The sequence below is a fragment of the Mauremys reevesii genome, linkage group 3 (assembly GCF_016161935.1).
Source record: "Mauremys reevesii isolate NIE-2019 linkage group 3, ASM1616193v1, whole genome shotgun sequence".
NCBI classification, from domain to species: domain Eukaryota; kingdom Metazoa; phylum Chordata; order Testudines; family Geoemydidae; genus Mauremys; species Mauremys reevesii.
In genome coordinates this window covers 121999014-122026754 of record NC_052625.1, presented here as the reverse complement: position 1 = coordinate 122026754, position 27741 = coordinate 121999014, and the positions used below count along the sequence as shown (strand labels likewise).

The 27741-nt window shown below is 37.7% G+C and overlaps 1 protein-coding gene across 1 annotated transcript in view; it reads left to right on the top strand.

The window, feature by feature from the left end:
• Window positions 1-6: 6 nt before the first annotated feature.
• The window catches only part of KPNA5 (karyopherin subunit alpha 5), a 32150-nt gene continuing 4415 nt past the window's right edge, over window positions 7-27741 (top strand). The window contains exons 1-13 of the mRNA XM_039533070.1: window positions 7-326; window positions 2768-2901; window positions 6821-6922; window positions 7006-7105; window positions 10055-10149; window positions 11581-11712; window positions 12768-12856; window positions 14707-14806; window positions 16512-16675; window positions 18174-18252; window positions 20708-20833; window positions 22771-22898; window positions 26438-26616. Of these exons, the coding sequence (XP_039389004.1) occupies window positions 323-326; window positions 2768-2901; window positions 6821-6922; window positions 7006-7105; window positions 10055-10149; window positions 11581-11712; window positions 12768-12856; window positions 14707-14806; window positions 16512-16675; window positions 18174-18252; window positions 20708-20833; window positions 22771-22898; window positions 26438-26616 (1432 nt within the window). The 5' untranslated portion in view covers window positions 7-322. The remainder of the gene's footprint in view (window positions 327-2767; window positions 2902-6820; window positions 6923-7005; window positions 7106-10054; window positions 10150-11580; window positions 11713-12767; window positions 12857-14706; window positions 14807-16511; window positions 16676-18173; window positions 18253-20707; window positions 20834-22770; window positions 22899-26437; window positions 26617-27741) is intronic.

The window sequence follows — 27741 nt, the reverse complement described above, 5'->3', positions numbered from 1 at the left end:
GCCCTATGCCCGGTCCCGATAACTTCCGCTTTGGAGGGATCAATTTGTTTTTTTTCTCCCGCCTGCTACCAAGGCCCGCCCCTCACACCGGCGGCCTGCCCTCCCCTCCCCGCGCCTCGGTGCATGATGGGACTTGTAGTGTTTTCAGGCAACGCCGGCTCGTCACTGACTCAAGCTCGGCGCGCAAGGCCTGCTGGGAAAGAGGGACTTGGCGGTGGGGCTGAGGCCGCCATTTTGAATTGCGAACCTGCCCGGGCGCCGTTCTGCGCTCCGGCGAAGCGCAACGGACCCTTCTGAGGCAGCAGGAGCCGCCGCCGCATCGATGGGTGAGAGGGCAATAGGGGAGCGGGGTGCTTCCGGCCGGGGCTCCGGGGGCCAGTAGCGGAGCTCGGTGGCGCCTGTCACCTTCCCCGGGGGGCGGCGGATCGGGCCCTTCCCATCGTCTCCCGAGTAGCGCCCGGCGCTGGGAGCGGCAGCGTAACGCTCGCTCGCTCGGGACTCTCGCCCTTCCTTGCCCCCCGAGGGCGCTCAGCGGAGCAAGAGCCGGCGGCCCCGCGAGTCCCAGCAGTTGGGTCTCCGGGCAGGTGACAGGAGGGCGACCCGGGAGACACCCCGCGGAGCTGGCGCACCGGGCCGGGGAGGGGGCTGGGCAGCGCGGGCAGCCCCGCATTGTTCGTAGCCGCTGGTTTCTTGTGGCCGGCACCTGAGAACCGGCCCTGCCCCGGAGCGTGGTCTCTTCCCCCGCCCCGCCTGCGTTCGGATGGTCCCGTCCCAGCTCAGCCAGGGGGCTTCGGTTCCGGAATGTTTGGAAAGTAACATCACGGCCCCTTTTTATTTCAGTTCATGGGCTCTTTGCTGTCTGCTTTCTAGAGGCACTTGCCCTCACCAGAGATTTTGGGTGGACTTCATATGGGTTGGATTAGAAGCTGTATTTCAGAAACATCTCGAGCCAAAACCATGTAACGCCACAAATTTACAGGACTGAGATGGGGAAATCAGGGTATAACAGTATGCCTAGGAACCCCGTTCTGGGTGTCATTCTGCCAGGACCTGTCATTTTGCCAAACTGCAAAGACGATAGTGTCTGTGTCAAAGATATATGCAGTTTTGTTATAGCTGCGTTGGATCCAGGATATTGGAGAGTCAAGGTGCATGAGGTAATATCTTTTATTGGACCAACTTCTGTTGTTGAAAGGTAGAAGCATTCACGCTGCACTGAGCTGAAGAAGAGTTTTGTGTAGGTAGAAAGCTTGTCTCTTTCACCCACAGAAATTTGTCTAATAAAAGATATTGTTTCACCCACTTTGTGTCTCTGTCTCAGAGAGTTTATTATCTAGGTGTCAGGATGCAACAGATAGACAAAACAGCCAGGTGGGTGGAGGGATGAGGTTACAAAATGAACAGCATTCAGCAGAAAATGGCCTGAATACGTTAATTAGCAAAAGCCTGGGCAAAGAGGTTTTTACACTTCTTGGGAAACTTGGGCTTTATTGTTTGTGGGAAAGAATTCCACATATGAGCGCTTATTGTGGTGCCTTGAGCATCACCTTTGGGTGGTTAGTCACTTTTCAGATGAATTTTTTAATTGTGTGAAAAAGGTACCACCTTACTCAACAGACCTCCTTACATGTGTTCAGTATTGATTATTTCAATAACAAATATCAATCCCTTTCAACTTGGCAGAATGGTTGCTGCTAAGAGATGAGGGTGGGATTTAATATTTTTTTTGCACATCAATAGAAATTTGAACTGTTACTAGTTTAAAACTATTGAAGGCAATGGGTTAGAACAGATATCATTGACATCTTAATTTGGTCTTTGCAGAACTGTTGTTAGTGATGCAAGGAAAGGACCCAGGTTGATACTTGGATCCAAGGTTGTTTGTGTGGTGGGCATTTAAGAAAAACAAACTTGTAAACAGAGTACAATTAGTATGTTTAGACATTAACAGACAGTAAACATCAATCTGTCATTTTAAGTCACTTTTCACCTTAAAATGCCCTCACTTTGATGAACAGTTAGCTGGTTATGTTTGAGAGGGAGATGCAATATCCCATGCCTGTTTAGGAAATGGTAGGCAATAATCAGCACTTCAGATTTCATGTTGAAGGCGACTGACTTGCAGTTGGTTCACAGTGTAATATGCTTTTTCCAGCTCACCTTCCTCATAAGGCTGGCAGCTTCATTTTGCAGTAGCTGAAGTGCCCTTCACGGTTAATCTTGGGTAGAATGCACTGCAATAGTCTAAGCTAGAGTTTACAAAATACAGCTAAGTCAAGTCACTATATTCTCACTTTTTAGCAGTGTTCAAAATGGGCTAGGCCAGGGATAGGCAACCTATGGCACGCATGCCAAAGGTGGCACGTGAGCTGATTTTTCAGTGGCACTCACACTGCCCGGATCCTGGCCACTGGTCCAGGGGGCTCTGCATTTTAATTTAATTTTAGATGAAGCTTTTTAAACATTTTAAAAATCTTATTTACTTTACATACAACAGTAGTTTAGTTATATGATATAGACTTATAGAAAGAGGCCTTCTAAAAACATTAAAATGTATTACTGGCACGCGAAACCTTAAATTAGAATGAATAAATGAAGACTCGGCACACCATTTCTGAAAGGTTGCCAACCCCTGGGCTAGGCCCTGCCCACAAACACAGGAAAACACAGACTGTGCCCCAAAGATTCATAATCCAAGATAAGGCACTTATGTCTATCAAAATACAGATTTTTGGAGGGTAAAAATCCCATTGTTTGTTTGTTATAGACACGATGGCAAGCCCAGGAAAAGATAATTATAGAATGAAAAGTTACAAGAACAATGCACTGAATCCTCAAGAAATGCGCAGACGGAGAGAAGAGGATGGAATCCAGCTTCGGAAACAAAAAAGAGAAGAACAAGTAGGTTTCTAACCATAAAATGTAATAAATATGGTTGTTAATTGAGAGCTTTCCATTCATAAAGATTTAGTTCTACGTAATATTCACATAAACAGGCTGATTTTTTCAGTAACTGTAGTTGTTTACAGATACATACTAAAGTTTTGGTTTCTAGAAGAAAATAAAGACAGTAGAAAACATTTTGTTTACATGTAAAAAAATTAGGAGCAGTCTGCTAAAGCATAAATATTACAGTTGAGGTTGATGTATCTCCAATATAGAAACAGATACAGGAGACTAATATATTACGCTAGGTATATTGAGGTGATGATGGTAAATATTTTATATTATGGTAGTGAACTGCATTAAAATAACATATATTAATTTTAGTCAGTTACTTTGTAATTAAAAAGTAATTTATTTAATATGTAACGGCCAAAAAGAGTACATCCATAGCTACCTGGAATGTACGAACGCTAAATAGTGCAGGAAAATTAGCATAGGTAATCAAAGAAATGGATAGATATAAAATTGACATCCTAGGACTTTGTGAAGGTAGGTGGAAAGATCAAGGTATGATAACATCTGGAGAAAAAGCAATATTATATTCAGGTGGAACCAAACATGAGAGAGGTGTAGCAATCATCATGAATAGCACCACAAATATCATGAATAGCACTTATGAATTGGCAGCCAATATCAGATAAGCTACTGGCAGGTAGATTCCACTGTTGGCACATTAAGTGCACCATAGTCCGGGCATACGCTCCAACAAACAATGCAAATGAAGAGGACAAAGAGAGTTTCCATACAGAATTGAACGAATTGAAAATGAGAAAAATACCAAACCATGATCTTGTCCTGGTTATGGGATATTTTAATGCCCAGATCTGAAATGAAAGAAGAGGTTGGGAAACAGTCATTGGCCCACATAGAACTGGAACAACGACAGACAGTGGCACAAGACTTCTTGAATTTTGTGCTGAAAACAATCTTAGCATCTGCAATTCTTTCTTCCAACATAAAAATATGCACAAAAAGACATGGATTTCACCAGATGGCCGTACACAAAATGAGATCAACTATATCTGTGTTTAGTCAGAGATGGAAAACATCAGTGTTAGACACAAGAGTATTCAGAGGAGCAGATATAGTGAGAGATCACTGTTTGCTGAAAGCAAACATCAGATTGAAGTTTAAAGTGTTTAAAAAGGAAAACACAGACTCAGATTATTCCATACACAGAAACTACGAGATTGCAGGATACAAAAAGAGTACCAGATAGAGGTCAAGAATAAGTTTGAGGCCCTTAAAGATCTTGAAGAAAACAAAGTGGAAAAATACTGAGATCTTTTCAAAACAGCTATGCTAGAAGCAGCTGAAAAGATAATTGGTAGAGAGGAAGCAATAGAGAACAGTGGATCTCAGAAAAAACATGGAAAATTATAGACAAAAGAAGAAAACAAAGCAGTAAAGAAACAATGCAAAAAAGATAAGCGAAATTGGATAGAAAGTAAGGCTAGTGAAGCTGAAGAAGCATGGGAAAGAAACGATACAAGAACAGTCTACATGATCTGAATTTTGATCCATATCCTGTTAACTGTTTCAAGAAGTGTCCCAGTGAAAGGGAAACAAGGATAAATTTTGAAAACACAGGAGGAACAAGAAAATAGATGGGTGGAACACTTCAAAGACGTGCTAAACCAACCAGAACCAATTACAAGACTGGAATTTAACAATGATAAACCATTAGACCTAGATATAGATGTATCTGAGGTAAAAATCAAAGAAGTAAAAAAACCAAACAAACAAAAAAAGTATTGTGGAAGCTGAAAAACAACAAGGCACCTGGTTTGGACAGTATTCATTCTGAAATGCTTAAATATGGAGGCGAAGATGTGGAATCAGTCATCTGTTTGCTGTGCAACAAAACATGGACATAGGAGGAAGTGTTGTAAGAATGGACCCTTGGTATCATAATCAGGTTATCAAAGAAAGGTGATCTTCTATCTGTCACAAGAAAAGTATTAGCAGCAGTCCTCCTCAACAGAATTAAAGGAAATATGGATACCATCCTAAGTGAACAGCAATCTGGATTTAGACAAGGGAGATCATGCACAGATGCTATTTTCATCCTGAGATGGATTATTGAGAACATAATTGAATTCCAAGGCAGTCTTGCCATCAATTTGTGGACTTTCAAAAGGCATTCGATGGTGTAAACAGAGAAACAATGTGGAAAATTGTGGAACAATATGAATTTCCAACAAAATTAATTAACATTATGAAGGTATTCTATGCCAACTCAAAATACTGCATTAAAATGGAAAATGGATCGAGTAAGCCATTCAGCATCAAGACATATGCAAGGCAGGGGTGTGTCCTGTTGCCTTTTTTGTTTATGCTAGTCGTCGACTACAGATTAAAACAATGTGACAGTGATACATGTGGCCTAAAATGGAACAATTCAAGGCTATTTGATCTAGACTTTGCTGACAACCTAGGTCTTATCAATGAAGATGCCAACGGACTACAAAAATGCACAAACCAAGTAAAAGAAGTAATGGAGTAGATACAATACAGAGAAATGTAAAGTCATTAATGGGGACTATAGGGAGAACAGAAATCAAAATTGAAGGAGAGAATCTGGAGAAGGTGGACAGTTTTACATATCTTGGAAATACCATCAGCCAAGATGGTACTAGTTCTGAGGAAATAAGAATCGGGAAGGCAAACGCTGCATTTGGAAGACTCAAAAACATCTCCATCAAGACACAACTGGTCGTGTACAAAGCAGTTGCTATCGCCATCAAAACATATAGCAGTGAGACATGGCAACTTACCAAGAAAGATACGCAAAAGCTGGATGCATTTAATCACAAATGTCTGAGAAGAATATTGGGAATAACAGAGATAGGAAGACAAATGAAGAAGTCAGAAAAATTATTGGACAAGGCACTCTCTCACAATCTACAAAAGAAGACATCAGTGGCTGGGACATATGCTGAGAATGGAGAAAGAACACTTACCAAATACCACCCTTGAATGGAAGCCAGAAAACACAAGAAGAAAGAGAGGAAGATCATGAATTACATAGAAATGAACAGTTCTGAATGACATCTAGCACCTCAACATAAAGTGGGAAGATTTGGAGAGAGAGACAGTTGACAGGCAAGGATGGCAAATGTGGGTAGCCCAGTGTGCAGCAAAGCACGGGCTAGACTAAGGTAATATGTAATTACCATATGTAAAGAGGGCACAAAATTTCTTACAAAACATTTTTGGTTCAGAAGATCAAGGAAAGCCTACTGTAAACTAGTGCAATAAGCACCATTAGACTAGTTTTAGTGACTTTTTAAAATATCTTTCAGTACACAAAACCATTGAGAAATTGGTTCACATTATATACCTTCCATTTCAAAATCTCTTTTGAATTGCAAGGAATAAAATAGAAAACTATAAGGAAAGGGAATTGGGTTTCTTTGTTTTCTTACCCCTTGTATATTTTTTTAATGTTTTTTCTAATTTAATAAACAGCAGACTTCCAAGGTGAAGCCTCTAAAACACATTAGCTCTTTCTGGATTACAAATACTACAGGAATGTTTGGGTTTTTCCTTTAAATTCCTAAAACTTTATTTTAAGATCCGGGAGACAGTATACAGTCATTGTTAAAGTTCAGGTTTTTTTGAAAATGAAGACAATACTATCACTCATCCTAATCTATATGTCTTACTGTTTCATATGATCCACTACTTCATGTGAAGTTTCTGAGAATTGGTGAGAGGTTTTGATGACTGCTTTTGGAAATTTATTTTCTTCAAACTTATATAAAAAAAAAAATCTATAGCAGTTCATTCTTCTATATGCTTTGCATATCTATCCCATAAATTAAAAAAAACACAAAACAATGTAAAATTTGACACATTTTTCTTTGTTTAGTTATTTAAACGCAGAAATGTTTCTCTCCTGGGAAATGAAGAGTCTATGGTAGAAAGCCCCATCCAGGATCCTGATGTCAGTTCTACTGTACCTATTCCAGAAGTAAGTAATACATAAATACATTTAAAGTATTTTTACAAATGTGCTTAAAACTGCAAACAAGATACCATTTTTACATTTTTCAGGAAGAAGTTATTACAGCTGATATGGTGCAGATGATTTTCTCAGATGATCCTGATCAACAGCTCACAGCAACACAAAAATTTAGAAAACTGCTTTCTAAAGGTAAATCAGTGTTTTACTTTTTTAATGCTGCTTGTTTTGTGTTCATATAACAAGCATTAATCACATTGAATTTATACATGTTAAATTTGCAACTTTAAAAAAAACAAGAGCTTTTAGCTATGTTTAAATCAGATGAGTAGTCACATTCATTTGGACATAATGGCTAAACACAAAAAGATTCATTACAGTAATGTTAAGTCTTTCAGATGAAGCAACAAAGGCAAGGACTTTGTGATTAAAGGGAGCTAGGGCAGTGATTGCACACTTACCAGTGCTCATTGCAATGCTTGAATTCTTTGAACAATTTTGATTCAGCTGCTAATGTTAAAATACACTTCCAGTTTATTGTAGTTGGGATTGTGGCTGATACCATAGTGGCCTCTGTCTCTAATGCTGATTTGTTCCTTTATATGGAACATGATGTACAATCGACTTGTTCTGTATAATCAGATCTTTAGCAAAAGTGAGTCAGATGTTATAATATTTAAATAATTATACATCCGAAAGAAGCCTAGAGAACTGAAATTATTAGGAAGCCATATTCAATATGTATATGCCTACTTATTTAAAGTATCTATCTATCTAACCATTACTATTTTGGTATTCTCCTGTTGCATTATTCGTATTTGATTTCCAAACTAAAGTATTCAGTCTTGAGCATATTTTTGTAAAGTACCTTATTTTTTGTAGTACAAACTATAATATATAGCTACAAGTTGCAGTTGAATTTTTTTGATATCTCGCTTTATTGGTATAGCAATCAATACATTTTAAAATCGATAAAAGGAAATATATTTACACAAAATGCAGTTAGTTTGTGAAAGTCATTGCCACAATGTATCATTGAAGCCAAGAGCTTAGTAGGATAGAAAAAAAACTAGACTTTTATATTGATTTATGAAAACATTCAGAGTTGCATTAAATCAGAATAAATAAAACTAAATTTGGGATGGATATGAATTGTCATGCTTTAGGGTAGTGGTCCACAAACTTTTCAGGGTCATACCCCTCCTTACCTCTGAGGCCAGGAGGTAGGCTGGCACAGAGGCTGAAACGGACTGTAGAGAATGTGCTGCCAGATTCAAAAATTCAAAAGGGAAAAATACATGTTTTTTCTCCCCCGTGACCTGTTATAATGTAATTTTAGAGGTTATCTGTAATAATAGGTAAGTTCATAAAAAAAATCAGATAAGTGTAGTTTTTAAGTTGATGGTCTCCCTTAAGCAATTATCTAATAATTATTTCTGCTAGATAATAAATAGCTGTATAATCTACTATTCAAGTAAATCCGTGAACCTTCCTTCAAAGGTGCATGATTAATTATGTTACTGTATATCTGAAGAGCCACCAGGGCACAACTTGTAGACAAAATTTCAGACTCTGACATTTGGAAACATTCTAAAAGGAAGTGGTCAAATGACATTAGCACATCAGGCTGTGATTTTTAACAAGCTGTATATGTAGTCTGACTTTTTACTGGATTCTGAGTTCTTGTCTTTCATCTCGTGATTCTGGATCTTCATTGCTTTGATTTTACTTTTTGGATATTGGTGAGTCGGATAAGTTTTAGCTGAACAATGGTCTGCTTGAAAAGCAGACCTCTCTCTGGATTGCAGTTGGGATGCTAACAGCAGCTTCAGACCAGATACCTGCTTGTGGCTCTTCAATTTTGAATACATAGCTATGAATAGTAGATTGTACAGCTATTTATTATCAAGCAGAAATAATTACTGGATAATTACTATTAGCTAGCAAAAGGAAGTAATGAACACTTAAAAGGAACTTTTCAGACTGATTATTTTGATGACATTGCCCTGAAAGATTGGCACAGAGTAAACAGTGTTACAATGAGCTGATTATAGGCCATCATACAGGGTGCTTGACATGGTACCACAGGCTATACACAGTAAGGTACTTAATACACACTACAGTAGTTTAGTGGGGCTGTATCTAAGTGCTTGTCAGCAGGGAAGCTAAGAACAGGAAAGCAAAATAGCTAGTGAAGGAGTATAGACTCACATTTGACCTGAGTAAGTTAAATTGAGTTTGGATCTTGACGTAAGTGATAGGCCCGAAGCATGTGACCAGAAAGAGTGATTTGCTTGTTAAACTTCTGGTGACCCTGAAAATACAAGTGTTATCTTATTTAAGATTTGGGCTAAGCAATAGAAATAAAGAAAACATGGTCAATTGGGCACCAGGTGTGGTAAATGATTAGTTAGAAATGCTTAGTTCAATAGCTAGGGAAAAATATAGCTAAGTGAGATAAGGGGAGAGAGCTTGAATTCAGTGTGTCCTAAACTGCTTGAGCTGACTTTAGTTAAGATCCAGTAACCAGCAGTGACATCGCTTGTTTGTGTCTAAAAAGCAAGGTTGTCTAGCAGTTCTTTGTCTGAGTTTTTCCTTACCACTTTGGAGTCATCCCATAATGGGAATGTGTCTCCCTGTCCTGAACCTGTTGTAAGTAATTTGGCTAATGCTTATGACTATATTGTTGCTTGGTATAGAATATGGGTGTATATGCTTATATTTATATTTTGGATTAAACACACACCAAGTGGCCTGTGGGACTAATAAAGGAATGTTTGTGTGGAAACTGAGTAGTAGTAAACCTTAATAAACTTGGGAAATTATTTCCAACAGCTAGGTTGTAAATTTAAAACACAATAGTTTTTCTGCACTAACTTCCCATGTAGATGCTCTTATTCTTCACTAAGAGTGTCTTTGTGCACTTTAAGTTTATCTACTTCAAACTAGCTATTTCAGGCTTTTCCCCCTGGGCAAACAAGACCTAAGATAATAAATGAGGGAACTAATTTTATTTGAGGTTACAATTATGGCAGGAATTTCCTGAGAACTGTGCTCAGTAATCTATTTTATATTTATGATGTAATTTAAGCTGTTGGCTTTCATTTTCATTAGTGCAAATAACCTCCTTTTTTCCCCTAGAGCCTAATCCACCTATAGATGAAGTGATACAGAAACAAGGAGTTGTGCAGAGGTTTGTGAAATTTCTAGAGAGGAATGAGAATTGCACTCTCCAAGTGAGTGAATATTACTGATATTGACTTAGGTTTGGGAATGAGAAAAAACCTCAGAAAAAAACTGGGGAGAATATGGCTTTAGAATTGGATTTAGTAATATGTGGCCATCGGGGATTTGTATTCCAGTTGCATGAGATGCCAGCTTATTGCCACTTACTAGAAATCCTGACTTGGCCCTCAAGAGACTTCCATGCTAGTCTCCCTATGTTCATTTTATCACATCCTCCTTCTGTGTGAATGACATTCAATTCAAGAGAGCCCTCAAACTGGAATATCAGAAGCATTGACATAGATGTATAAGCAAGCTGACACAGCATCTGCCAACACTGTCTGGTTTGAAAATGTTTTTGTGACCATTAACTTCATTCACAAATCTTGTAAAAGAAAATTAGGAAAAAATGGTAAATCAAAAAATTTCTGTTTGGCCCCTCCAGAAAATCTTCATGAAGTTTTCAGCAAACAATGGGAATACACCTAGTTTCACCCAACACTTGCCGCGTGGAAAGCCAGACTAAGGGCATGTCTGCACTAGAAAATTAAGTTGACTTAAGATAGGTCGACCTACAGCCACCGCAGTAATTAAATCGTCTCTTCGTGTCTGCGCTATGCTCTTCTATCGGTGGTGCATGTTCCCACCTGGAGCTCTTACACTGACTTAAGTGGGGCATTGTGGGGACCTTGGGCTGTCAAAGACAGCAACAGGCGATGTAAGCAATGCAGTGTGTATGAGGATGCTGCGTTGACCTAAGCACTACGCCTCTCCCAGAGGTGGAATTATTTGGTCGACGTAGCGGGCAAGTTAAATCAGTGGGAGGAATGTTGTAGCCGAGACACACAGGTAAACATAAGATGCCTTATGTCAACCTAACTCTGTAGCATAGACCAGGCCTAAGGCTTTGTCTAACCAAGAAAGTAGCACCAGAATTAATTTTAAGCTAAACCTGGTTTAAACTGAAATTAGTGTCCATTTAGGGGTTTGCATCTGTTGAATTAAATTGATTTAAAATGACACCTTCAGTTAAATCAGTGCAACTTTCTTGTGTTGTCAAAACCTAAGAGCTTGTCTACACATGGAGTTGTTACTAATTTAACTCCATGTATGGACAGTCTTATTCCAGAATAAGACTGTCCACGCATGGAATTAAATTAGGAACAGTGAATCAGGAATAATGCCATGTGTCGAAAAGCCCTAATAATGTAATCAAACCAACAACTTCCTTTACTAAGATGCTTAATAGGTACTAGATTATTTAGTTAATGCCAGTGACTTTCTTCTTAGTAAAAGCATAGTAATGGAGAGATTTATTTTAGTATCAAAGAAGAAAAATGGAATTGGATAATCTCATAAAAATTCCAAATACATAAAATCTACTCTGTTTAATATGTTTGCTTTCCCATTAATGACTTCTCTTTGTCTTTCTCCTTCAACAGTTTGAAGCAGCTTGGGCTTTGACAAATATAGCATCTGGAACTTTTCTACACACCAAAGTAGTAATTGAGACTGGTGCTGTTCCAGTTTTTATTAAGTTGCTTAATTCAGAACATGAAGATGTACAGGAGCAGGTACATATTTGTGTTTTTGTAATTTCTAAATAACTGTCCTTGTTCTGTTTCCGCTGTGTATGGTTTAAAAAGTTTTAAGCGGTAGAATTTGTGTACTAGTTTATTATGACTACAAAAATAAGGCTCCACACTGTATGCTCCTTTTTTCCATCTCACGAATGTCTGCCTTTTTTCTGTGCTGCCCCTAATGCTTCCTCTTTGCCAGCCTCTGTCTTTTATCTCATTCTGTTTCCTCCTAAAAAACTTATTTTCTGTTGTGATGTTTGCAAGGATCTTAAGGCATAGCAATAGAGAAAATAAAAATAACTTCACGACCAAGATATCCATATACTTCCTTGAGTTACCACATGATCTTGTTGTTTCCTTATCTTTCCTCTTAACTTCTCCTCTCCGTCCCAGTGTGTCTTGCTGAATTTAGGGTGTGGCATTTCAGGGCAGGGACTGTCATTTACTTGTTTATAAGATGCCTAGCTCATTTTGGAGTGACTGAAAAATAAGCAATAATATTTCCTGATCTAACACATCCTTTATAATGACTCAATTTTTTAAATAGCTATGTGTGATTGAGTTGCTTAGCCAAAGGGAACTTTATCTTTAATTACATATAGATAGAGCCCTGCAGATTCGCTGATACCATTTTATATCCACGGATGTGGATATCCGTGGACACAATATTTTTATTGTTGCGGAGAAAATTCAGTTATCTTTTTTTGGTGGAAGCATATTCACATTATAAAATACCATTCATTACGGATATAATTATTAATGTGTTTGAGATTTTTGTACAAATATATGGCCTTTATAAAGTTTGTCTAAAAGGCTAGCAAGCCCTTTCTTGGGTGTAATTTATCAAGTATACAAGTTTGATTTGAGAAAGTTGTACAATGAGAGGATTTTCTTTTCTGGAATGTTGAGGTAATAATTATAATCATGAGCTTTTTGACTCCATCATAGGAATTTGTCATGAGAAGAATACATAATGTATAGTCTACTCTATAAAAGTATTTTAGGTAAACTTTTATTGTGTTTATATTAGCTTACTTTGTTTTCCAAAGGCAGTGTGGGCTCTTGGTAATATTGCTGGTGACAACGCAGAGTGCAGAGATTTTGTCTTAAACAGTGGAATACTCCCACCACTCCTGGAGTAAGTATTTAAACTAATAGTGTAAGTAAAACATACAGTTCTAGACAATGGGAACCATACACTATAAATTTGTGTGTGTGTGTGTATGCATTTAAAAAAAACTTTACATAGGCTTTTATACTTTTTATAGGAAATATTTGAATGTAGATTGTCATTTTAGCTTTACTAGCTCTTAGACCAATAACACCAAAAATAAAAAAACCTATATCTGTTCTAACACTTGGAATATCTAGGCTTAATTTGTTTGGATTTTGTAATTGATTTATGGGTGGCATGGTATGGTATTGCCACTCTTAATTCTGCGGTGCTGCTGTTGGAGCACTGCCTTCAGAGCTGGGTGCCTGGCCAACAGCTGCTGCTCTCTGGCCACCCAGCTCTGAAGGCAGCGCAGAAATAAGGGTGGCAATATTGCAACCCCCCTAAAATAATCTTACGACCCCGTGCAACTCCCTTTTGGGTCAGGACCCCCAATTTGAGAAACGCTGGTCTCCTCTGTGAAATCTCTATAGTATGGGGTAAAAGCACACAAGACCAGATTTCGCAGGGGGCGATCAAATTTCGTGGTCCGTGACGTGTTTTTCATGGTTGTGAATTTGGTAGGGCCCTACATATAACTCCTGAAATATTATCCATACATAAATCTCATGATTATGATGACTGGTGAGCTACTGCCTCTCAGTAGAGACCTCATATGCCATCTGCAAGTTCTTACTATGAATATATGCAACATAGGGGTCCCTATAAAAGTATGCACCCTTATGCCCCCAGCCAGTTGGCACCAAGAGGTTCCAGGGTTACAGAGTTATTCAGGACTAGCTGTTTTGCTTTAAATTTGTACCCTACCTTAGTCCAAATAAACTTTCAAGTGTAGAAGAGCTCTAATGATTTGTTAAAATAAATAACCTCAGCACTTTACAAACAACTTGAAAATGTCAAACACAGAACAATGTGTCTGTCCGTTCCTTCCCAGTTTTTGCAGCCCAAATATTGCAGCATTGTTTACCATTTTCAAACTTAAATGCTTAAAAAGTAAATTTAGATTTAAAAAATTATTCTAGTAACATTGGTAGCAATCTTTTTAAAAATAGCTTAGCCTGAATGTGTTCCTTAAATGAAAATACCTGTGTTAATAAGGAAGGTTCCCACTTGCTGTTCCTGGCTCCTCCTTTTAGCAACTGCTATATTGCATTACAAGAAACTCAATTAATTACCTTCCTATTATTTTTTATGTAAGCAGTTGCTGTACTTGCCACCGCAGTGTTATGTGGTTGTGAATGAGGGGAGAGATGATATACAATAGTGCAGGGGTTGACAGCCTTTCAGAAGTGGTGTGCCGAGTCTTCATTTATTCACTCTAATTTAAGGTTTTGCATGTCAGTCATACATTTTAACGTTTTTAGAAGGTGTCTTTCTATAAGTCTATAATATATAACTAAACTATTGTTGTATGTAAAGTAAATAAGGTTTTTAAAATGTTTAAGAAGCTTCATTTAAAATTAAATTAAAATGCAGAGCCCCCTGGACCGGTGGCCAGGACCCGGGCAGTGTGAGTGCCACTGAAAGTCAGCTCGTTTGCCGCCTTTGGCACACGTACCTTAGGTTGTCTACCCCTGCAATAGTGTAAGGGAAAGTGTCTCTTGTGAACCACATAATCTAGTAAACTGGTCTGTGCCATGAGAATATTTCAAAGCAGGCAAAAATCAGTGTTTGCAAGAGGAAAGGAATTAAACTAGTGCAGGGAGATAGGAATTATTTCTAGACTTCTGACAGCAATAAGAATCCTAGGAAAACAAGGGAATACCACTCCTTGGTAATGAATTTAATGGGATATTTGCTCTCTTCCTTGGCAGATTGTTAACAAATTCAAATAGACTTACAACAACTAGAAATGCAGTCTGGGCCCTCTCAAACCTCTGTAGAGGCAAGAATCCACCTCCAGACTTTAGTAAGGTATGTAAGGTATCAAAATATTTCACTTTTAAGGAACTTACAAAATTTGAAGGGGCACTACACTTGTAATATGGTGTTCTCATACAGAGAAGAATCTTCTTGTAGTCAACCCAGTCAATCTCCGGGGTAAAGAATTTTTTGTTATGAGAAGACATGTTTGCAGTAGATCCATATTATCTATTCTCTTCATTCTGAGCTTGATTTAAATTGTCTTCACCAATAAATAGTCGCCATTTTGTGTGACAACAGAAAATGTAGATGTTACCACATTATATGCAGAGCATTTCTGCTGACCTTAATGCAAGTGCGAAGAATATTGATTCGTTCACTATCTGAAAACCAAACCAAATCCAGTGTGTCTAAATAAGCTATCATAATCTTTTATAATGCTTTCTATAAACAAGAGAATAAACTATTAATAGTAGTTGAAAAGTGTCACTTAACTTTTCATCAACTTTGGTCTGCAGTATCTTGCTAGGAAACAAGTTTCTTGTATTTTGCTATAGCTCTTCAGCAGAATAGTATTAATGTGGTGATGTTTTAACTTTGAAAAAGCAATCCATCTTTGTAATGTAAATATTTGTTTGTAAATGAGGAACATTTTTGTATCATTATCCTAAAGCTTTTAAATAGTTTATTTAATTAAAGTAAATCAGTGGGTATTCTGGAAGAGGGGAGGGAAGTGAGGTCAGGACTCTTGGATTGTAGTCTCAGTTCTGTCATTGGCTTTTGTGACTTGGGTAAGTGAATTGCTCAGCATCTCTCAATTTTCCCTTCTACAAAACTTTTCTCATAGAATGTGAGATTGATTATTAATTTGCTACTTTAATTTTACTCTTGTGGGGGGATGTTAACAAAATGGTGAGTAGTTTCCCCATCTTGCTATTCCAGTTTATAAGATGCTGCCTTCAATAATAGCCCTTTCTGGTAGCATAGAACAAGAATGCTCTTTGCTGTCTACTTATTCCCTTCTCTGGGCAACTGCTACTTTGAGTAGTTCCTTTGCCTGTCACAATAACAGCATTAAAAGGAAGTAGAGGAAGCAGAATTGTGTAGCAACTGTCAGCTGAAGAGAAAAGGACTCGTAATCCCTGCAAAGAACCCAGTATTCCCAACATTGGCCATTGAAGGGAAAACTGAGGGGTGAGGTGGGGCTAAAACTGGCTGCTTCATCAGACAATCTGCTATGTAGAGGTGATAGGAGGAGGTTGGGTTCCAAGATCTCCCCAGAGAGACTGCAGGTGAATGGGAACTGAGATCAGAAGAAATTTGCCTGGCTTGGTTCTGTAAAACTCAGTAGTATATGGGCAGCTGAAAAACATATGATCCCTTTTTGTAAAGTGATTATTATAATGTAATTCCTTCAAGTGGGTAGGCTGAAAAGCAAGCCTTACTTGATAAATAAATTCTGAAACACACAATAAATCATTTCCTTTTCATGCAAAGACTAACGTTACTGCAGGGTTGCAATGTCTTTGTAGCAGACTGTGTGATAAAGGTAATTCCTGCAGAGTTCTGATTTGGGTTTATCAATCATCCTTAGCCTCTGACCATGGAACAATCTATTCTGAGATAGTAAGCCTACTCTACTCACCATACAGTGCATGTAATTTAATTCACATTTTTCTGTTAGCACAGGGAAAACAAATTTTAAAACAAAAAATAGAGGAAACATCTAATCATGTATAATTTTCTTTTAACCTAGGTTGCTCCTTGCTTAAATGTTTTATCAAGACTGTTATTTAGCAGTGACCCAGATGTATTAGCAGATGCTTGTTGGGCCCTCTCTTACCTTTCAGATGGACCCAATGATAAAATCCAAGCAGTTATTGATTCTGGAGTCTGTCGAAGATTGGTGGAACTTCTTATGTAAGTGCCTTTAGTCAAATCTCTATTTTAGGATGTTGCCAACATGAGCTCAAACTGTGCGCCTACATTATTGATGGGCTATCCTCCAGGGCAGTGGTTCTCAATCGGGAATGCAGAGATCTTCCAGGGGGTACATCAACTCATCTAGATTTTTATTTGCCTAGTTTTACAACAGGCTACATAAAAAGCACTGATTAAGTCAGTACAAACTAAAATTTCATACAGACAATGAATTGTTTATACTGCTCTCTATATAATATATTGAAATATAAGTACAATATTTATATTCCAATTGATTTATTTTATAATTATAATAAACATGAGAAAGTAAGCTTTTTATTTTTTAAGGGAGGTGAAACTTGGGGTATGCAAGACAAATCAGACTCTTGAAAGGGGTACATTAGTCAGGAAAGGTTGAGAGCCACTATTCTAGGGTTACTCCATTTTTTTTCTGTCCTCTCTTATGGCCCATGTAAAAGTGCCTTTCTCTTTGGCTGAGAAGGACTGGACATAGCTTCAATCTAAGCCTTTCAGTGCCACTTCTGGCTTGGTCAGCTCCTTGAATATTTCCTAGGTTGCTAGTGAAAGATACTTCCTCCACAGCACTGGTAACCTGGAAAGCAAGGGATTGTGCTTGAGACATGAACTGTCCTGAAAACTTCAGTTTTTGAGTTTTGTATTTGTTTTCTTGCTGGTAATATTAACCTTTAAGGGTTCCACTAGCAGAAAGATAGTTAATGGGTGCATAAATCCCAGAAATAGACTTGTGCTATTTTTACATTTTCCCAGTATACTAGGTGGACAGTTCATAGTCTGCCAAAAGAGAAAAAAACAAAAAAACACTCTGCACTATGAGACTGCAGAATAGCAGAGTATGGATCCCTGAGCTGCTCAGTCAGCACTACTCCCTATGAATAGATGGCTAGGATACTTTTAGGGAGAGAGTGTTAGACATGTTTTTTTTTTTTTCTTTCATGATTGGTGAAGGACAGTTCAGTAGACTCTTGTCCTAATTGGTAATTGCAGGAGGAGCGGGGGTGTCTCCATGCTACTGGTTTGTGAGAACGGAAGGGCGTCTGCCTCCCAAAACACTAGTTGGAGGAAGGGAGAGATCTTCATTTTCACTGCCTCTCTGTTTAGGCTAGATGGCTACTTCAGGAATTTTGCTCACTGGATGATATCATTCCCAGAGGCCCAGTTATTCTGTGAAATTCAGGCAGGGTGAAGTCATTCATGTCCTTGATTTGTAGACATAGCTTTCTTTGTGACAGACCATCACTATTGCAACTTCCAAAGGGAAATCCTTCCTTTTAAAATTATCAATTTGGACGTAACAGCTATGGAGGAGAATTTGGCCAAACAGAGGAAGATTGCAAGAGATGGCTTTCTGTTGCCATGGCCATACATTTAAATCCTATCAGAAGCCTAAACCCTCCAACTGTAGTTATTGTATAAAGTTTGGCAGCCTCAAGCACTTTAACATTTCTACTGTCTCTAGGCACAATGATTACAAGGTGGTGTCTCCTGCATTAAGAGCAGTTGGAAATATTGTGACTGGTGATGATATTCAAACACAGGTAAGAACAACTTCTAACTTGAGAAATATAGCTAATTTGGAAAAGAATATAGAATATTTTTGGTGTAGGAATGAATTGTGCTATTCAGGAAACTGATTAAGGCTATTAGTTGCATTCACATTTGTCCAGGGCCGCCCAAAGTGGGGGGCAAGTGGGGCAATTTGCCCTGGGCCCCGCAGGGGCCCCCACGAGAGTTTTTTCAGGGCCCCTGGAGCGGGGTCCTTCACTCGCTCTGGGGGCCCCGGAAAACTCTTGCGGGGCCCCCGGAGCTTCTTCCGCCTCGAGTCTTCGGGGCACTTCGGTGGCAGGTCCTGGAGCAGAAGGACCCCTTGCTGCCGAATTACCGCCAAAATGGGGGCCCCCGCTGCCGAGGACCCCAGACCCCCTGAATCCTCTGGGCGGCCCTGCATTTGTCTAGCAACAGGTGTTCAGATACTGTAGTGAAAGGGGCCATATAAGAATGTAGAGACATTCTGTATTACCAGTCTGACAAGATATTAATAATTTTGGCCAAGGACTTTTACATAAATTGCTGTGAGGATAAAGTTAATTTAGTCATTCCAGTTCTATGGGTAAACTACTGTATTTCATTTTTAAATGTTACTCTTTTTTGTTCTTCCCAGGTATTAACATAACACGTTTTCAGTAATTATTAAAAGAAGTCATCTATATAATAACAGACTTGGACAAAGTATCTTTAGTAGCCATTCTAGTTGCTTTCTTAGACACATGCGAACTGATTCAAAACTTCCTCTCTTTCTCCATAAAAACTTCATACAGAAGTATCAAAGTGAACTGTAATTATGGCTTCTACTTCAGTATGAACCTTATAAATCACAAGCAATAGACTAATGTTTTACATTAACCAACACTTATAGAATGGATGTATGGAAACTGTACTCCATTCTTGTATTTATCTGTTGCAGTTAGGTGGTACACTAATTATTTGTCCATGAACCTGTGGTCCCACTTGTACAAGGTTTCCTGAAGATTAGTCAAGTGATGACATTGAATTTGAGGCTGCGCAGATAGCCATTCCCTGCTTTAAATAGCTAGTAAATAGCTTACTATCTAAAAGACTTAGAGAAGAGGGGGTTGATTTAAATAGTTATGTGATTTTATTGGGCCTCACAGAAGTAAATTTTTAGGAGGGATTTAAATGGAATGGCTAGGTCCTGTAATGCACTATGGATTAAGAGAGCATTGCATGTATAAAGATAGCATGGAAGAAGGCACGAAAAAGGGAGAGGTAATATAATTGTGCAGGCATTCAGCCGTGGTACAAAGTACTTAAATTTGATACTGAGGACAAGAAAGAGCTGGTGGAGAGATTTGACACAGGAGTTTGTCAGTAAACAGGCTGGCTAGAAATAAAATTTTGATCACTGCAGTTTTGGACTCACAAAAGGGGAACAGTATAGGTTTCAGGGATGCTAGAGAGTAGGAGATTACTGTAATCAAGACTGGAGATGTGTATGCCCTGGACAAAACTTTAAGCATGTGGAATAGAAAGGAAGGCTGATGCTTTCTAAAATGTTGTATAGAAAGTGTCAGGATTTTGTGACAGCCTGAATGTATCAAAAGAAAGAGGAGGAGTCAAATGACTTAAGGTAAAGGCCTGAGAGTGTCAAAAGTAGTGAAAGGAGGAAGAAATGGGGGGCTTAGGAGGAAAAACAAGAAACTCTGTGTCTAAATTGAATTGATGGTACTGCATAGGTCAGGTGTCAAGAGTGATTTTTGAGTTGCCATCATATAGATATTGAATCTGTGGAGTTCATTCCTTCCCAAAGGATAAGTAAAAGACAAGACCAAGCAGAGGGAAATGCACACACAAGGGTGGAGGGAAAGATAAACTGCTAAAAGAGACTGAAGCAGCAATTGGCAGCAGAAGGAGAATCAGATAGGGCCACAGAAGTTGAGGAGAGTGGTTCTGTAGGAGTCTCATTTGCATAACTGAGTGCAGAATATGGCCCTTAATAGTTAATTATTTGTGCATTATTGTGTGTGTTTGGGGGGGGGGGTGGAATGGTACCTCCATTATTTCTGCCTTTCTTTTAAAAAAAAAAATTTGTCATTGGCATATGTATTTATTTGGTTTTTGGATTTAGCGTCAGTAACTTTAGTGTAACGTAGGCATACAGTTGCCCACCTAAGTTATTTAATAATTTGTATACTAGTCTTTTAGCTGCTCCTTTTCCCCCCCTCTCCATAACAGCTTTCCTATTTTGGCCTAATCAACTGCACCTCTCCCCAAATCACCAAATTATCTGTTTCTCTTTCTGTGGCACTATGCTGTCATTAAACACCTTCATTTTAGAATACAGTATCTTATAAGGTGACATAAAGTATTAAACTATTCTTATAAAGCCAGTCTTTTTTTAATTCATCTGTAAACTGTGAACTGTACCTTTTTATGTTGTATAGGCAGAAATTTTCAACTTTCAAATTATTTCAGGTAATTCTAAATTGCTCTGCATTACCCTGTCTCCTTCATTTGCTGAGTAGTCCTAAGGAATCCATTCGAAAAGAAGCATGCTGGACTGTTTCTAATATTACTGCAGGAAACAGAGTTCAAATTCAGGTAATGAAATGTTAGTAATATAACCATCTTCTTCTGAACTAGCACTTAGTGCTTTTCTCTTGGAAGGAAAAATGTAGTTAACATATTTTACGCTTCCATTTTGATTTTATTTCTAGTTGAAGTTTTATATTTGTTTTTCCCAGCCTTTGTGGTGCTTATTAGAAATTCTAATCTAAGTTTACAACTAATTACATAAAAATAAAACCATGTAAATATCTGCATTGTTTTTGTGCTAAAGATACCGATTCCTATTTTAACTTTTTAAAAGGGACTGATAATTCGTTAATGATTATAAAGTTCTAAGTATTATTGTTTGCAAAGAATATTTACTTGCAAGTGCTTCCTTACAAAGTTTTAAATGACCGGTGCTTAAAAATGTTTATGGAGCTTTGCAAAAAATATGCAAAGTGTGTATTACAGAATGGATTTGGAGTAGGGAAATCTTCTGGGGATGTACAGGATTTTTATATGCAACATTCAGAATTATGTACTGAGTCTGTTGTTCCCAGTTATTGAAAAGCAAATTGAGTTTAAATGCTATTTCTGTATTAAAAGGACCTGATTAAATTCGACAAACATGAGAGATGCAAGGGAAGCTTAGAAAATATTTTTTCAACAGTATTAATATGACAATTGCTGTTTTTCCCAAGGTAACTGTGTTAACCTCTATTAACATTAACATGTATTCAGTTGACAGAATTCATGAATTAAGGAGCTTGATGTGGCAGACGGTGCATTATAGCATGTAGATAATTCACTTCAGTGAAAGACTTAAATTTAACATAATTTAAATCAAAATTTTCTGTGGGAAGATGTCTGTTTTCATATTTTATTTTTCTTTTTGGCACAATCAAAAACAGTTTTGTTGTTTCAAGTAGACCTGTAGATTCAAAACATTTTTAATTTAAACCTCATTGATTTTGAAATTTCTGGGGGTTTGTTGTTGTTTTGTGAAGTTTTTCAATATTTTTACTTCCTGTTTTGATTTGATATGGAAATTTAATCTCAAAATTTCCCACAGGAAAAAATTTCCATTTCCCAACCAGCCCTAGTTCTCACCATGAAAAAGTTTTGTAGTTCCAGATTAAATTGGTGAACAATATGCTGTGTAAAGATACATCTTTACTAACTAGCAAACATGTGAAAGACTTGTTCTTCTTGTTTTGCACAATGATAATCAGCCTGGTATGTATTTGCACATTGTTAATCTCACAGACATCTAGCCTAAGTGTTCAGATATTATTATGACAATACACCATTTTAAATTGTCAAATTTTCATTTACAACTTGCAGCCAACATTCCTTCAATGGCTTTCTGTAATTAGTTGAGTGGCCCTAATGTGGGGACTGAGTGTAGTTGTATTTAAAAAACAAAAAACTTTAGAATATGAACATTTGTAGAAATGTGGCTTTTGAAGAGAACACAAGCCCTTTTTGTCACAAAAGCTCTCCTAGCTGGCTGGTCTGGCTGAGGCTAAATTATTTTATTCAAAGTTTTTTAACTTCAAATCTAAATCCTAGATTTTCAGCAACTTTGTCAGGACTGTGTCAGGGTCTTAAATATGTTGACCCAATCTAAATATCCTTATTCAAAAGGTACTATTCTTTGTACTATACTTTTGAGATTCTCATATTGAGGCAAATCTATAAGTCAAATATTCTTTAGAAAGATACTCCAGGACCTACCTGAATATAAACTAATGTGCACTGGAATCTTCACATGTTAATAGACAATTGCTGATTGGTGCACTCTTAAAGAATGAATATCTTTAACAAATAATTTAAAAATAAACAAGAATTGGCTGACAGATTCTACCGAATGGTGGTATTCTCTATTCTGGAAACATCTTTAATGTTCTTTCTCGCATTTATATTAACTTCGTTGTTTTTGCTACCATTTAAAGCCTATTGTATAATGTCACTGTTTCTTGTTTTAGACTGTTATAGATGCAAATATTTTTCCAATATTGATTGACATTCTTCAGAAAGCTGAATTTCGCACCAGAAAAGAAGCAGCATGGGCCATCACTAATGCAACATCAGGAGGTACTCCTGAACAGATAAGGTAATGAATTAGAAGTTGATTCAGAGGAGTATTAATATGTGAAATTCACTTAATGTTTATCTGAAAATAACCCAGTGAATTGAGACACAGTTAAGAATTCTATGATTCTATGATGATTTTGCCACTTACCTTTCTCTTTGACCTCAAATGTTGTTTTCTTAAAGAGAAAATTCTTAGTCCCATAATTGGATTCTAGCAAAATTCACAACAAATTCCTAAAAATAAAGCTGTCTTCTTGGAACTAGTTGTCTTTATACAGTGATTTTTTTTTTTAAGAAAATGGATTGTATAAAGTATGTGTGAAGTTTTGGGGATCACCCAGACCAGTACAGGGTTCTGTCACCTCCAGCCCTGTAACCTGGGGTGCCTTTATGCTGAGCAGCTTTGGTTCAGACCCTGACACCAGTAGCCTGCCCACAAGCACAAGATCTTACCCTGGATTCCACCACCTAGTTATTCCTTGCAGGGTGACACTAACATCCCTTTCAATCTCAAATCTGTCCTCAGAGTTCTTTGCTACCAGACAATCGGACTTTTCTTCACTGTTTTGTCAGTGACACCAATCCCCCAGACACATCTTACTTTAGTTCACACACTCAACATAGTTTACAAACCGGACACCTGTTTGGGGTAAAAGCAAAAGAAAGATTTAACTAATAGAGAGAAAAAAAATCAGTTTCAAGGATAAAATAGTAAGGAATAGCAAACATATACAAGTTACACAGAAAATAAACAAAGATACAACCTCAGGCTTTAGACTAGCAAATTCCCAGTGTACCATCTAGTCTTAATCGAGCGTTTCATGGACCGCACCTGCCAAATGACTCTCTCTCAATTTCTGGATACTCTTCAAAACCCTTATTTTTTAGAAAGTGGGAGGGGTTTTTGTTTTTTGGGAGGTTTTTTGTTATGAGTTTGGAGATTATGCAGATTGGGGAAATTCTAGCTGGGATGTCTCATTGTCTTCCCATTAAATCATTTGTCTGTCTTGGGTTGTATAATGTTAGGTGCTTGGACCCAGTCTCCTCTGGTTGTGGAGGTAGCTTCTACCTGCTTGACTGCCTACTGCCCCTCTGTGAAGTGGAGCTGAATGTTGCAGCATAAATTATTAACATTGTTCTTTTGTATTTGTGTATAAATAAAACAGTCTGTATACATAATTCATAATGACTATAAAGTTCAGAACATTACAAGCTTTCATAAAATACCTCACACAATATACTTTTGTAGCACAAACTGTACATAATAAGCAGTTGAATCAACTGATTATTTGGGGTTCAATCCCCGTCCCCCCCCAACCACCATTCTTCCCTTAATATGTCTGGACCCTGATTGTCACAGTATGCAACTGAATTAGCAGCACAACTGAAATACTGTAATTTCACTCAGTGAAATTCAGCCTTGTGAAAGCTCTGAACACTGAAGTTGTTAATCCCCCACAAAGAGTTCTGCTAAATTCATACTTTCAAAGCAAAATTTGAGCAGTTGATGAACAGCAAGTGTGTATTGCAGCCACATGAAACTGGGTCATGCCTATTTATTGGGAAAATTTAAAAAAATATATTCTTGACTCCAAGTTCAGGCAGTCATGTTACATAAAACTTAAGAATATTGTTTTTAAATAAACGCCTGACTACAGCTGCAAAATGTAGCTTAATTATTTTGAATCTGTTCAGACTACTTTAATTACTGTTGGGATTCTCTCTGAGACTTCTTTCCACTCAGCTTTCCAAGAACTCAGTTCGACTCCAGTTTTTTGTCACTTGGGTATCTTTACTTGGCATACGGGAAATGCTCAGTTATGCTGAGTTGATGAGACTTAAACATAAGGGGTGGGTAAGGAGCGTACCATGCATCCAAAGTTGCATAGAAACCTCTTCCTTTATATACTGTTACACATTACATTGCATTTACTATATATTGCATACCTTTTGGGATTGATTTGGTTCTTACAAAATAACCAATCTCTGTGCATCATGCTCTGTCCACATGTGACATATTCTTTACTTCCGCTTACCTTCCAGGCTTACCTTGTCCATTGTAAATGGTTCCCTGGGTGTTCTCCTCCCCCCTCCTCCTTATATTATCAAGTTAGACATTCTGTGTTTTAGTTTACTGACCTATTTATTTATCTATCTGTTGCGAGCCTGCTTATCCATTTACCTCCCCAGTGTTGTCTCCCAACAAATGAGACCTCACCCATTTTTAATTATTCATGTCAAACCAGGCCTCTAACTACTAGGGTATTCCCACAGATAACTATCTGTGTTATTATGATGGTCTGACTTGGAAAAATAGCTTTGATCTCGTTAGTGACAGAACAGAACCAAACATTTTTCTGGTTTATCTGAATACCTATAATTGGATTATTTTTGTTAGTTTAAAGGATTTATTGATAATATGTGACTACCCTGGTAACTAATTCTGTAGTTGTGTTGTAAACAGTCTTTTTAAAGCAAAAATGGCAAGTGCCACAAAAATAGTCTATTTTTGTGAAACCAAAAGTGTGCTAAGTACTTGTATATTTCCTGGAAACAGTTAAACCTGTTTGCACCGCTATAGCCACAAAATATTCTAATCAGAATGCCATAAAAATAAGGTGTTTTTTTTTTAAATTGTTCTCATAACTTAACATTTAAAAATATTATACCCTTTTATTTTAAATAAAACTTGATGTGGAGTCCTCCTGAAACTTTGATTGTAAGTTAAATATTTGTTTGGTGCTATAAATACTCTGCACATTACAAAAAACAGAAAAAGGTATGATCTCTCACACAGAGCTTACCTCTTAAGTACTCTGCACTTAAATAATGGCACCTTGAGGATTTCAAAGTGCTTTATGGACATAATTAACTAAACTTCAAACAACCCTGTGATGTAGGTAAGTATTATTGTCTTAGTCCTACTGATACAGTAGGAACTGACGCACAAAGGTGGTGACTTCCCAAGGTCACACAGGAAGTTTGTGGCAGATTTGGGAATAGAAACCAGATCCTCTGAATCTCAGTCCTTTGCTGTAGTTACAACATCCTTCCCTTTTTGGTAGCTAATGTTCAGAATTATTTAAATGCGTTCTGTTCATATTTTAATGGATTGATACTGAATTGAAAAAAACATTCTTGTCTCTTTGAAGAGACTTGTCTAGAGCTTTGGCCATTACATATTACTCTTGATTCAAGAAAAGAGGATGTTGCATCAGACTGTTAGGTACAGGAGAAACATTCTTATATAATCAGAAGTATCTGAAATGCATGTTTTTAGAACAAGGTAGAATCATGTATAAAAGGGATTGGAAATGTTTACGTAATCCAAACATCAGTTATAAGATTAACTGCTGTATTCCTGTCTCATTAGGGTAAACCAAGGTTTGACTGTATTTCAGAGCAAGGTTGCCTTCATAGGTTATAGAAATGCTCTTATTTCAGCAGGTCAGTTACTGTTTTTAGCAGAATTCAATACCATAGAAGAATGGTGTGTCAAAGTTGTACTTGATTATCAGTCCTTCTTTTTTCCCCCCTTTTTCCTCCATCATTACAAAGGTATTTGGTAGCATTAGGTTGTACCAAGCCTCTTTGTGACCTCCTGACTGTGATGGATTCCAAAATAGTGCAGGTGGCTTTGAATGGACTTGAAAATATTCTGCGTCTTGGAGAACAAGAATCCAAACAAAATGGAATGGGCATCAATCCTTACTGTGCCCTTATAGAGGAAGCATATGGTAAGCAATTATTTCTTGTGAAGCTGTGCGCTTATAGTGCCTTATTTGTAACTGAAAAGGGATAATAATGTAAAACACTTTGCTAATATAGTTACAAGTTACTTGGACCTACTATTTGCCATACCAGTTTCTAGCCATATTTCAGACAAAACTAAATCAATATGCTGGAGTTAAAATTCAGCAAATACCTAATTTAAGGCAGAACAGAATAAAGAAGAGTTCTTAAAGTCCCAAACCATTAGTAAGCGAGAAACTCAAAAGTAAAATCAGATCATATCTATGAAATTTAGGCAGATTACTTTTGGTTTCACTAAGTTAGTGGTAAAAATGGAATTAATGTTGTTATGAAAACTAAGCTCTTCCATAAGGACCTGGCTAGCCAAAATTGGTCTTTGCAGCTGCTCTACTACAAAATCTATGCAGGCTTCTCTGTGCTTCAGAGGAGGCTAATAATTCTTAGGGGGAATCTTTTGTCTTCAGTGACTGGGGAATACCTGATTAGATATTCCATTACACATTTTTCTGTAGAGCAAAGTCTCTGATTTCAATGAACCTGAATGGTGGGTTGGGAATTGGGCTTTTAAGATGAAGCAGGTTTACAGAATCCTCTCGACTACCTAATATGGAAGCAGAATAACTTCTGGGTCTCATCATGTTAGTCCGCTGGGGAGAATTAAAGGGACCTAAGCTGAATTTGTTCTGCCCTGGTTGTCAGGTTTATGCCTAAAATCTTCAGCCCTTACTATTGAGAGGCAGAGGAAAATAACTGGATTAAATGGCACTTTTGGGCTGACTTCCAGAACATACCTGTCAACCATGGGAGAGCAATAAATAGGCTATTCACAGCCTGTAAGATGTAATAACTACACCCTCACACCACAAAAAGATTGAAACTTGTCTAAAAACATTACAAGTTTTCTACCTGTCCCATGTCCATACTTCAGCCTTTCTTTATTCACCCCTTTTTAAAAAGGGCAAGAATAAGTCACTGGACTTCCCTGAGTAGCCACAGGTAGGAAAATATAAAGTTAAACAGAAACCAGAGTTGTTAAGTATTGGAGGAGGGAAGCTAAGTTCTTTTGGAACTGCAACATGGAACTAGGGATATGTGGGGGCTTCGTGGCA